Source organism: Copadichromis virginalis, linkage group LG16, assembly GCF_057382275.1.
Source record: "Copadichromis virginalis isolate Kocher_CV1m ecotype Utaka linkage group LG16, C_Virginalis_male_GT1.1, whole genome shotgun sequence".
Classification (NCBI taxonomy): domain Eukaryota; kingdom Metazoa; phylum Chordata; class Actinopteri; order Cichliformes; family Cichlidae; genus Copadichromis; species Copadichromis virginalis.
This window is the reverse complement of record NC_140633.1, coordinates 24,916,890-24,929,741: the sequence shown is the minus strand read 5'-3', so window position 1 is coordinate 24,929,741 and position 12,852 is coordinate 24,916,890. Positions and strand designations below refer to the sequence as shown.

Below are 12,852 nucleotides of genomic sequence, written 5' to 3'. Positions count from 1 at the left end.
CTGTATTCCAGTAAGCTTTGACAGTTTGGCAGAAGCAGCATGCACAACACCGGCAACTGAACCTCAAATGGATTTCAGCCATCAGTATTTTTATTGCTCACACCTGTGGTTTTTCTGTGGTTAAAAGGAACATCAGTTTTCTCTGGGATCTTTTTACCCTCACATAAGATGTGTGTGTGTATATATATATATATATATATATAAATTAAACCATACCCCAGCATTAATTTCAGCCTTATCATAGAGTGATGACAATTCAGATTCAGAAAATGTGAATTGACTGTTACACGTACGTGTATTTCTCATGTCCTACTCAACAGGTAATGTACAATGTGAATGGCTTTTTGGAGAAAAACAGAGACACTCTCCCTGCAGACATTGTTGTGGTGTTGAGGACGTCAGAGAACAAACTTTTGCAGCAGCTGTTTTCCAGCCCCTTAACTAAAACAGGTATGATATAATGCTATTTAGAAAATCTCAGCAACTAACCACTAGCCACAGAGGAAATGGAAACTTTCCTTTTGTTAACAATTGCGGGACTATATCACTCAGTGAATAGTGCTGCTGTGTACTCTTCCCATAAATGTTCAGGTAAGTGGGTTTCTTTAAGACGCGACTCCCAGGCATCTGCTGCCCCCCCCCCCCCCCCCCCCCCCCCCCAAGCCCCCCTTCATTTCAAGCCTCTGCGTGCCGTGCTCGGATAAATCTGCAGTCTCCATTATCTCTTGAGAGGCTCAGCTCTCCGCATGGCGCTCTGTTTTTATTTTCACTAAGCTGTCCCTCTTGGTTTCCCTCTGCTGAATGCTATCTACAGATTGTGGGTGCAGTGGGATATTTTTATGATAAGGTTTCTAAATACCCAGGGGATGAAAAAAGAGTATTTAGAGAACACAAAAGCAACTCTTCCCACCTCTTTTCTGTTGGTTAAATGAAGGTAGAGTAATGTGCTTGTCATTAGCTGGGGCTGGGGCCCTCCTGGTCACTTGATTTAGCTGAAATGCTAATAGATGTTTTATATTATCAGATTCCCACTTCCTACTTTTATTTCAGCTAAGCCACTTTATGTGATTCACTTCCTTTTTTAGGCACCTGTAAATTCCTGCTTTCTCTCCCAGTGGCATTAGAAGGAGATTCGATTCACAAAAGGCACCTAAGCTGAGACTCCTGTAGAAATCTGTGCAGCGTGTCTGCAAACTTCAATTGCTGGCTGTGCACGAGGGAGCCTTCAGCCACTTCCTTTCTGCAATTACGAGCTTCAGAAAAGTACACTCTATAAAACCCAATTCAGTGAACACTTAATTTCAGTGCACAAAGGCACTGAATAGAAACTAAGATGTGCTGCAGTGTTTACTGCTGCACTCCTGAAAGCTTCTTTATTTCCTTTTTTCTTTTCAACTGTGTTTGTGTCTGTCCTGACTATCCTGAAATGTTTAAGATTCTTTTAGAAACACCGTGCTTACACAGATCTTTTTTAATTTTAGAGTCAGAGGTCCGATTTTCATATTGCAGCTTGTGGACCCGCAGATCATCTCGTTAGATAAAGAGCTATGAAACACTGCTCGGGCTTATCGTGCCGGAAAAGATGGAGCACTGTTTAAGTGAGATACAGTAACGCATGAGAAAATTATAAATCTATTCTTCGGGGTAAAATTTGTGGGGAGATTTAATTTGCATTTTACTCCACATTATGGATTCTCTGTTATCTGTGAAATTACCATTATCTGGGGCGATCTGATGGAAATCTGTTTTACACCAGGGTGGTTTCACTGTCTGGGCCGCCCCCTCAGTGTGTCACCACTAGGGGACATCATCGTAGACCTGCAGCGGCCTGGATGCAGAGATGAAAGCGAAATGCTGGATCTGGGGTTTTGGACTACACATATTGTGCATGAATGCACTGGAGGTTAATGTTTGTGGTGATGCACATGTCACACTGCAGTGAGGACACAATACCTATAAATCAGACAATTTAGCTTTTTGGTTTCTGTCGACTGTAAAACAAGCGACCGCAATTTGAGAATGTGATATCCCGACCGTTCATGATTGAAGGGTAGCAGGGAAGCGTGAAGGCCTCAGAAAGTAAAAAGTTCCCAGGCGGTGAATAGCGAGGGCACTTGAGCCTTGCAGAATGTGGGTCCTTGAGGCTTGGACATGTGGTGGTGTTTTGTCAGAGGAAATGGGATGTATTTGCATGGACAAATTCCTCAGAGCCAGGGCCTTTCCCAGATCAGGGGAATCACAGTGTTTGAATTGGCAGAGCTCACTTGGGTCTACCAGGGCTTGGGCAACCCACGGTCACAGTACAGTGGACGTGTGTGTGTGCGCGTGTGTGTGTGGCCTCAGGGCTGCCTGGCCCTGCTGATTGTAGCATAGCACATCTGCACATGCACACTGCTCATCGAGACTGCCAGTTCTTTGTCAGAGGATGGAGTTCACAGATAGTGGGCCGCGCAGGCACACACATGCTATATTCTCATTCAACCGATAAGGTTTTAACATCTTATACTGTACGCTGAAAAATAACAGGTATGAACGGGACCTGCACTGATGTAATTTGGTGTCATTTTGAATTATTCATTGGCAAGCCACCATTTAAAAAATTAATCACGGGATGATTTCTGTATATAAAGATTTACTATTACATGCCGTCTTTGAAAGGGACGCTATTAGCACCTAATACATAGCATTCGTGACTTCTTATTACCAGCTTCTAAACAAATAAACCCTCCCTGAGTTTGTATGCATCTTTGTATTTTCCTCTTTGTATTTGCAGAATAAATAATTAGATATATCATAGATCCTGCACTATCCTTCAGAACAAATGTGAAATATTTATCCTCTGTCTGAGTTTTTCCCATTTATTTTCAAGTTTATACTATAATTTAATGTCCCTTTGATTACATTTATCTCATACCTAACTCCCCTAGTTATTTTGCAGATTTAAAAGCAAAAAGCTGTTTTTAATGGTCAGTTTTACCACGTCACATCACAATCTGAAGTCTAATATTTGTCAGCTGGAGCATTTATGCCATTTGCCAATTGCTGCAGTTGCTAAAGAAGCTCATGCCGTTAATATGCTCTGCAAGATCTTTAGGGCTGTGGAGTTCATATTGAGCAATTTACATATTGGTTTTACATCTTCACACAAAGCCACAGTTGCAGCTCTCCCATCCTCTGCCATCTCCCTCCGTCTCCCTTCATGTAAGGAGATCCTCCTGTGTGGAAGTGACAGGCTTCTCCCAGCGATATGACATATTTGGCTCTTTGTTCTCTGCCTTTTTTCATCCCAGTCGGCAGACACTGCAGTCTTTCACTGCACTTCCACATATTCTCTCTAGCAGGAGAGACACTCACCAAGTAATACTTTTGTTTGAATTCTCTCCTAATCGCAGTATTGGGGAATGTTTTGAGTCAGCAGAGGGATTTTTTTTTTTTTTTGACGGGCCTTGCACATCAATAGCAAGAAGCCGGCTCTCCTAAGTCACATGGTACAACATCCTTTGATAAATGCAACACTGTGTTGTGTCACTAAAAGCCAATTACACCATGCTTTTTTATGATTGATCTGCTTTGACAGTAGTGGATGGCATTTAAATCAACAGCCCCCGAAGCCATCTCTAGGCATAACCGGTGGTGGTTATAGAGGGTGGGTAGGGTGGCGGGGGGTTACGGGTGCTTTAATCTAATTTGCTTGGTTGCTGAGTTGAGTTTCTAGATCACATGTTTTCAAAAAGAGAGCGGGAGAGCGGGCAGAAATATCCAGCAAGGCTCTGCTCACTCAGCTCAGGAAGGCTGCTCTCTCTTACAACTTTGATTGTCCCCCGTGTCGACAGCTCGATCCACAGCTTCTGAAGTACAAGGCGCACACTGGCACTCATAAAAGCATGTAGGGAGGTGTCATATTGAACGCGGGATTGCTTTTTAATCCCGAGCACATTGACTATTCTTGTCAATAGAACCCCAATACAACTGCCAGCTTGAGCTTTTTTTTTTCCTACAGGATTCTTGCTGGGCTTAATTTTCAAAGTGAACGCACAGATGCCAAGGAAGGGTTTTTTTCTTCTCTTTCTACCCCCCCACTCCCCACACACCGCTCTGCCTCTCTCTGTTTGCGTCTTGGTAGTCCACGCCAAGAGCAACATGCGTGAAGCAGAAACGATCAGTGGGACGCTCCTCCACCTGTTTCTCAAGTCTGAATGACCTGGGAAATATTCCCCTCACCTGCTCGCCCTCCTTTTCAATTATTAACCTCTTATATTTCCACTCCTTTTCTCTTTTCGTTTTATTTTTATCATGAGAACTCTGAGAATAAGGGCTATCTCCATCTGTAACTTAAAACACATGTAGCCTATTCTTCAGCTGAATCCGCTTTCAAAGAACAAATCTTCCTTTTCTAGCTCGTCTCTGTGTTTGAATAATTATTATCCACATCATTAGACAAGCTCCTTACTGTATCTAAATTAGAAGGTCTTCTTTTCAGGCCGGACATCACAGGTGTTCCCTTGGCTTCGTGTCTCAGGAGGCAGAAATCTTTGAGGATACTGACTATTAACCAATGCTCTAATCATCTAGTCAGGAGGGGATATGAAACCCGCCGGAAGAATGAATTAATACGACCCGCCAAGGAATACACGAAGAAAGCAGCGAGTGTCCATTTGCAAGGCTTAGGTACAACTGTCATAGTTTCTCTCATCGCAGCGCAGCCCCTTCATCTCCTCTTGATGGTGTCATGGAAGTGAGAGGCGTAAAAGCACAGTGACACTCCACGAGCCCGTTCCACTCGCAGCCGCTAATTCATCATGACAAATGTGCTCAGATGATCTGGCCCAGCAGCACTAATGGGGAGAAGAGAGAGCGCACTTCATTTGCACAAGACCCACTCCAATTAATCCATCCAGCTTTACTCTGGGCTAATTGGAGCAGGGCCCTCCCTGCCTGTGTGCTGGTAATATACCCGACACAGTTTAACAGCCCCTGTTCTCAAAGATCATACTTTTTGTGCGTGCGTGCGTGCGTGCATGTGTGTAGGTTTTGCCGAAGGGGCCTTTGAGGTTGTAAAATCTGTTCCCGGTATCCTAAACACAAGACCTTCTCACAAACATGTGTTCATAATGAGCAATTAACTGCTCACATTTCCATCATATCGGGCTTTACTCTGTCCTTTCTTCTATTTTTGGGTTCCAGTTTTGATCCGTTGGTTATTTTTCCAAACGTATTTACAACAAATATAAAAAGCATATTTTAATATGGCAGAATGTCTTGCATTTAGTTTGTTGCCTGATACAAAAAAAAACCTGATTTATTAGCAGAATAAACAAGCAGATGCATAAATAGAAATCGGGAGATAACTGTCAAAAGCTAAAAGCAACATCAGTACTAGCTTAAAAGACTCTTTTGAAGAGTGCTCACATCATATGTTTTTGGTTGTTTTGACTACAGCAGTGTGTGTGTGCACATATTTGTGTGTGTGTGTATCTATGTGTGCTATGAACGGCACATTGCTTTGGCTCAGTGCAAAACCCTTTGGCACCAGTAGGACACCCTTTGTCTAAAGTTAGAAGTGCACTGCCTGTTAATTAATCCATCCTAAATTGATTTTGATCAGTCCGGCTTTTGATTGAAGCTTCTAATACATGTTTGATAGTGCAGCGTCCTCTGGGAAAAGGCAGGCGCTGATCCGGTGTTTAAGTTTCTGGCTCGCTGTCAGACGATGTCCTCACCAACCGATGCGAGTCTTGAAATGATATCGCAGAAGACGAGAGCATATTTGCATTTTCGAAGTTTGTCTGTGTGCGGTAGAAAATCTAGAACAATTGTTGGGCTGTCACTTTGGCTTTATCTTTAAAAAAAAACTTAAAAAGGTTTTCCTTCTTGCCATACACGGCTGCTCGGGTAATGCTGCCTCCTGTGTCTGCAGACGTATTTTTCTAAAGGTGTGTGTGGCACATCTGTGCAGCTATTGTTTATTCATGGAGTAAACCCTTTGAAATGTGTTAAGATACTTCCCACTCATTATAAAAATCCTGCCACCCATGGATTAGGACTTTGATGTCACCAATCCTGCTTCAAAGGCTTCTTTCACTGCTATTAATCACAGTTTAGCCTCTGAAGATATAGCCAGAGAAAACATTTGGACATCTTGTGCAGAAACTTTGAAATGTTCAGACTGTCTTGCATATGCTATGTTCACATCCTTTCCACTGTGTGTGGGGCTGTTGGACTGCTGTGCACACAGATGCACTCCTGAGCCCATGGATTCAGCTTAGTTTTTTTTTCTTTATACTCTCCTGCTCTATGAACACCAACATAGTGGTGCACGCTTTATACACCTTTTTCTTGTATGTTGAATAAAAAAGAAAAGAAACTCAATCCCGGAGTGTTTACTGAAACGCCGCTGGCTCATTCCCAAATATTATTTGCTTTCTCATATTACTGCATGAAAGTCCACTGGCTTCATTCTTGTGTTCAACAGGAAATCTGGCGACGTCCAAAGCGAGAGTCACCGCCGCCTCCAGATCTCTCCCACCACAGCTTGGTTCAGGACGCACCAAGGTGAGCATTCAGCCGTAGCCCGAATCATCACGTGCAAAAAAAGCCCCATAATGCTTTTTTTACATTTTTTTTTATTTGTTGCTCACAGGCATTGCACCATAAGAAACCCAATAAAAACCTGTGCTGTGAAGCATAGCCACATTAATTGACTGCCCTGTTATGTTTGCTGTCTTGCTTGTGGTGATACAGCATCGCCATCTGGCACTCAGTGTCTACATCATAAAAGTAGTTTCTGAGACTTAGTGAATATTGTTGTTTTTGTCGCTGGCAGGTAGCGTTTTAAATTTTAAGGATGACTTTTGCAGATTCTCCTAAATCAGCTTAAATCACTGCATTGGCTTGACGGTTTTCTTTCCATGATATTTCATGTAGAATCTCTTGTTGCATCCAGCAATGCTGATTGTTCATGTTCACTCTAAGTTTGTTTGAGCTGAGTCTTGGCAGCATCAGTGGCTGGAAATTTTCTTAAAAGAAAAAGCTCTTACTGCCGCTCCCTCTGAACTTTAACACTTTCATTTCTGGACCTTCTTTGTTTAAGGGGCAGAATTTCACAAGCTAATAATATCTCTAAGATCGCGTTTCTTAAATGACTGAAAATATTCAGCCTATGTTGACTAACTTTAATCTGATCTTTGTGTAGGAAATACGAAGTCACATGATGCTTTAACACTCGAACCTCTCTTAAAACTGAGTTTCAGATTCCTCTTGTCTTTCCATTTCTCTCTTCCTTTCCTTCCATGTTATTCGACAACATGTGCTGTACTCAAAGTCTCCCAAATACCTGTTGAAGGTAAGAGCCCTGTTTGATAATAGTAAAACTTTCTGAATCCAAATGCACCACCTCTGAAGCACAGGACAGATCTGAGAAAATAAACCCAACATAGTTCACTGAAGTTATCATCGCATTATTGTAATCCAAAAACTAAAACTTCAAACTGCGCTTCACAGACTGACTGTGCAGCTCCAGTCATAAAACATCAATCACAAGCTGCTTTTGGAAAATGTAAATCATCCCTTTTGAACCATTTTTTCTCCACACAGCCACATTCCTGAGTTATTAATGTAAACAAATGCACTGCGATGTGTCTTTTAGATTATAAAAATGCTTCATGTGAGACGGAAACAAAGGCCAGAATAACAGTGGGAATAATAACAGTCCTACTTTGTTGAGCTTCCACTAAGCACCTACTCAGTTATTCTTGAAGAAGAGAGGACTTCTTAGTAATAACTCTGTGAGACTGATGTAATATGTATGCGTCTCGTTCTCAATCAGAGTTGGAGAAAAGTTGACAGAAACTGACGCTTACGAGAAGCTACCAGTGCGCTCAGATTAAAGTGACAGTTGTTAGAACAGTGGAAGTGAGTCTCCGATAGCCGTTTGCTATTCTGAAAGCAGATCATACAGAAGTACAAAGTGTCGGAGCGTCTCGTTCCTATGCAGCTCGCACAGCCTTTCACGTACCTTCCTTTCTCCGTGCAAGGATGAAATAAAGTATTAAGATATTCACTTACTATAAAATATCTATTGCATCATTAATTTTGATGAAGCCATGAACTGCGAAGGCCATTAGAAAGCTTATATTGTGTCCTCGTTAATCCGCCGTCATCAGGATGACTGTCTGCTCGGTGACGGCTAGTCTCATTACTCAGAATGCTCTGCAATTTTCCCATGCCCCACAGCAGTGCCGAATTATTCTCTAGATTGTTAGCTTTAAGTGTTTATGAGGCTGTGTTATACAGACGGCACAGTTAGTACAGCTGTGTTTTCCCAACTGGCCCATTTAGAGGAAGGGGACCTGCTGTAATAATACCTTTATTTCTGCAGAGCCCGCTGAATATGTCATGTCGCAAATGAACAGCATCTCATTTGAATCTGCTGCATTTTATGTTGCAGTGGCCTAAGTCTGGCCTGATCATCAGTGCAGCGTGCTTATCGCGACTCTTTGTGTTCAGGTGGACACCATGGAGATGATCCGCCACCCAGAAGAAACCACCAAGATGAGGAGACAGACGGTGGCCTCCTATTTCCGTGTAGGTGTTTGCATTTCTCACTAAAAATGACTGCCCGGATGACACGTACTCCACCATACATCAGCAGAAAAATGAGACTGAAGTCTGCGTGCTGGTCTCATTTTGCCGTTGAGCATTTTTAAACTGTGTACTTTGTTTGTAAGAGTAACAAAGAAAAGCTTCAAATGTGAAAATAAAATGATAGCTGCTTTTCAGGTTCAGCTGAGCAGCTAATGATCTTCATAACATATGAAGCTGCAGACTAATTTGAAGCTCATACAAATATGATTAATTTATGCTGTATCAATAACTCCAAACAGCAAGATTCAATGACGTAAAGCAGGAGCACTGATTGTCTGAAAACAACTAAAAGCCTTCCACTGATGAGTGGATTAACTTGTTATTAATATGATGTTGTAACTGATCAAACCAGCAAAGTCTGTGATATCAACGGATCCTTCAGTTATTACTGATATAATATTTACATTAAATGAATTATGGGTATTCATGTGTTCTTTGTCAATTTACCTCTGATGAAAAGCATTAAAAGATGTCCTCAGCTTGCTCTGGGGACTAGCTGGGGAATGTTTGCTGAAGATGGCTGGTGGACAGCAAAATTGAATTTAATGAATTTGTTCTGTGTAAATCAGTAACTGTCTGCCAACAAGTCCACTGCAGCTTTATAAAGTAGGGGTTGTACTCACTTGTGGACACAAATAGTTGCAGACACCATGGATGAGTAGTCATTTCTGTTATATTGCCTTGTAGGACGAGTGTGAAGTTGAACAAGTTAACACAGAATTGGCAGGTACTTGAACGTCTGCAGGGATGTCATGCTCATGGCCTGATGATGAAATGTGCTCTGCTTTGGTCAATTGGATCCAAGTGAGAGGACCTTAGCATACTCATAGACTATGAACCTGTAACACACCTTTCATTTCATAAAATGTAAATACATCTCAGTAAATACATCTTTAATTAGTGCTTAAAAAGAAAGCAAGTGGACTTTTTTGGTTTTTGAAGACGTCACTTCTAAAACAACTGATGGACAAAACCCTATATTTAATCCCAAAGCAGGTCACATACCTTGTTTTTAAGTGCTGAAGACTGCCAGGACCTGGATGAATGAGAATCTACTTGCACACTTTAATTCGTTTTGTTATTACATTGCATTTTTTTTAACATTACCATAACTGATACCAACAATTCTGCAAATAGAATTACACAGTGTTGCTTTTTTTTCAAATCCCTAAATAATTCATGATGTCTTTTACTTTAGAATTGAAAACACTGTTGTGTCCTGTTGGGATAGATTTGTTTATTGATTCATACTGATTCATTCTCGTGGGTACCATCGAGCTTGTTATGAGACTGTCTGGAAAAAGTTTGAATGCTTCTTCCAGTGCAGATCTGATCTGACCTTTGAACCCTGATAATATGAAACGATATAACTGCTCTCTCGTGTCTTCTCTTGCTTCTGCCCTCATTGTTGTGTTTGTGCAGTACTCCCTGATGGACCTGCTGTCTAAGATGGTCGTGGGCCAGCCACACTTTGTGCGCTGCATCAAACCTAATGACGACAGGCAGGCACTCTGCTTCTGCAAGGAGCGGGTGATGGTGCAGCTGCGTTACACTGGGATCCTGGAGACTGTGAACATCCGCCGCCAAGGCTACTCCCACCGCATCCTGTTTGAAGACTTTGTCAACAGGTAAGAGTGGCGTCGAGACAGGCGGCGCCTCCACTCTGCAGCACGCACGCACGCTGACACAACCCCAGAGATGGCGTAGAACAAGTGAGCCGTGCTCTACATCACACAAAAACACGGGTTCTTTAATTAGATAGGGGTACATGTTGAGCAGAGCAAGAGGCTGACTAATTGGCAGTCATTAGTGATAGTGCAAGACTAAATCCTGCAGCTCTTTTAACTGGGTGGATACTCCAGTCTGGAAGATATGGATTAAATTCAAACAAGGAGGAACTGTGATTATAAGGGGTGATGCATTTTAATAGATTTCCTTTTACTATTCATAAAGAGTTTGTTCTTATACTCGGTGACCTGAAAAAGCTCAAACATAGTCTCCTTGTCCCATCGGTATTACATTAGAGCACAATTAAAACAAGTCTCATCATTAACGGGGGGCTTTACGTAAGGGTGTTGTTTTGGGTTTTTAAAAATATGGGACAGGATCCGTTTAACTGTTACTAAGCACTACACGCTTCCTCCAATTTAAAAGCGTACACCTAAATTTTAAGGGGAAAAAAATCCACACATTTAGATGAGGCTGTGCGAAAATGCCAGAAAGCTTATGTTTGATCAGTGTTCCTTTGAAAAGTATTCCAGCCACCTCTAATGTGGAGACTTTAAGATTATATAAAATTTAATTAACTTAGACTTGTGGAAAGAAGAACTTTGAGATGACTGGTTAGTGTCGTTGCTTCGGGGGAAGCTTTAAAAATGTGGGCCTAATTTTGGCGAGCTGAAACTTTGAATGACCACATGGTGTTTCCCTGCATGTCCTACTTTTGCTCCCAGTATTGAAGGCCGATTACTGGAAGATCGCACACAACCCCCGGCACGATGACGTCCCTGTTGTCTCCTGTGCCTGAAGTGTGCCTGTGTGAGAAGGAGAGTGTGTAAATATATTTTAACCTTGCTATTGAATCCATATCATCCTACCTGAGCCAGGCAGAAGTCATACAGACAGACCTGAATGGCTAAACTGCACCTTTAGTGAAAACTGATTTAAATTTGTGCTCCCATATCAAAGGCTCGTCTGATGTTGCAGTGCTTTGTATTTACCATCAAAGAAATAACAGGTATCAACAGGAATTAGAATGAAAGGCTGTAGACTGAGGCGGGGAGGGGAGTTCAAAGAAGTTTTTCTTCTTGTTGTTGTTCTTCTTTTTGACCACTGCCAGAACACGAAAGATGAACGAGTATTTCTGGAGCCTTGATGTCCCTGAGCAAACAGTTAGAACCACTCTGTCCTATGCTGGTATTTTATAAACAGCAGGATCAGTGGATGGATCCAGACAATGTGAGCAATAAACAGCGGCGTGGGTGATGCACACTGATAGGCCTGCGCTAATGAGGATCTTCTGTGGCCACTGAAATAGGAGACGATGATGCATTGAAAAGAGATCCAGCGCTGGTCTCTGTTAAAGAGTCATGTTTGACTCAGATTTCTGAGCAGCAGGAAGTTTTTAACTGTGGTTCTCTTAACAGTACTTCTAGTAGCAATGTGCAACAAGATGTTGATATTGATAATGTCATTTCTTGAAGACAGTTAAGTAAGTAGGCACTACGTCATCCCCTAGTCTACCAAAACTAAGTTAGCTAAATTATCAATATCTTGTCAAATATTCAACATTTCAAGATTTGTATATCAGATGGCTCCAGTTTCAGACACATGCTTGATTTATTCTCTATAATTTAGTGGTTTATATATTTTCCTAATAAGTGAAAGATTCCTGGTTCAATCCCAGGAGAACACAAAGATCCCTTTGAGCTTGCATTAGGAGGGTATGGAGGCTTATTTCACTTAAAAAATCAGAAGTTTGAAGTTTGAAGCTGTAAGTCAACATTTTTAGATACCTAACTTGAAACTTTTAGACTGCCTAATCAAAAAATAAATGAATAAGTGGCAGAACAATCTTTTATAGGAATGACATACGTTAAAAATGTGTTAAAAAAGTTGCCAAATCAAATATGTGATCCCTTGTCACTAAGAAAGCAGTTGAAAGTAGCTTTTTAAAATTCTTTAAATCTGTTTATATTGTTCTATTATTGGCATGTCAGTGTCTCAGGAGGTAAAGCAGGTTGTCCACAAGTTCATAGTTTGATTCCGGGTCTTCTAGTTTGCACATAGTCTTCTCTGCATCCATCTGACTGCCTGCTACATGCATTTGTGTGCATGCATTTGTACTGCTTAAAGACGTCGAATAAAGCTCTGTCAGTTGTGTGTCAGTGAATCTGTGAATGCAGCTTGTAATAAAAACACCTTCAGCAATTCGTTAGCCTCTTGACACCCTGTGTTCTCATATCGGGACACTGTATTTTGGGTTTTCTGCACAGTTTTTCACTTAACTTAGTGTTTTATCCAACCTTGATTTTATTGTGTTATGCTTTTTGAGGACGTAAAAACTATGTAACAAAGTAACGACTTCCTGTGCAAAGATAATGCTTAGTTTTTATATTTATCAGCTCCAAATACTCCCAGATTTTTTTTTAAATAATAGCAAAACACAATATCTCTGCTTGAGTAACTACATTTGTTCAAAGGTGTCCT

At 41.4% G+C, this 12,852-nt stretch overlaps 1 protein-coding gene across 1 annotated transcript in view; it reads left to right on the top strand.

Moving 5' to 3' along the window:
• Window positions 1-12,852, top strand: part of myo3b (myosin IIIB) — a gene marked incomplete at its 5' end in the record, with an annotated part of 65,874 nt that overhangs the window by 27,290 nt on the left and 25,732 nt on the right. Inside the window, 5 exons of the mRNA XM_085435095.1 lie at window positions 321-450; window positions 6,473-6,552; window positions 7,322-7,342; window positions 8,506-8,583; window positions 10,066-10,271. Of these exons, the coding sequence (XP_085291221.1) occupies window positions 321-450; window positions 6,473-6,552; window positions 7,322-7,342; window positions 8,506-8,583; window positions 10,066-10,271 (515 nt within the window). The remainder of the gene's footprint in view (window positions 1-320; window positions 451-6,472; window positions 6,553-7,321; window positions 7,343-8,505; window positions 8,584-10,065; window positions 10,272-12,852) is intronic.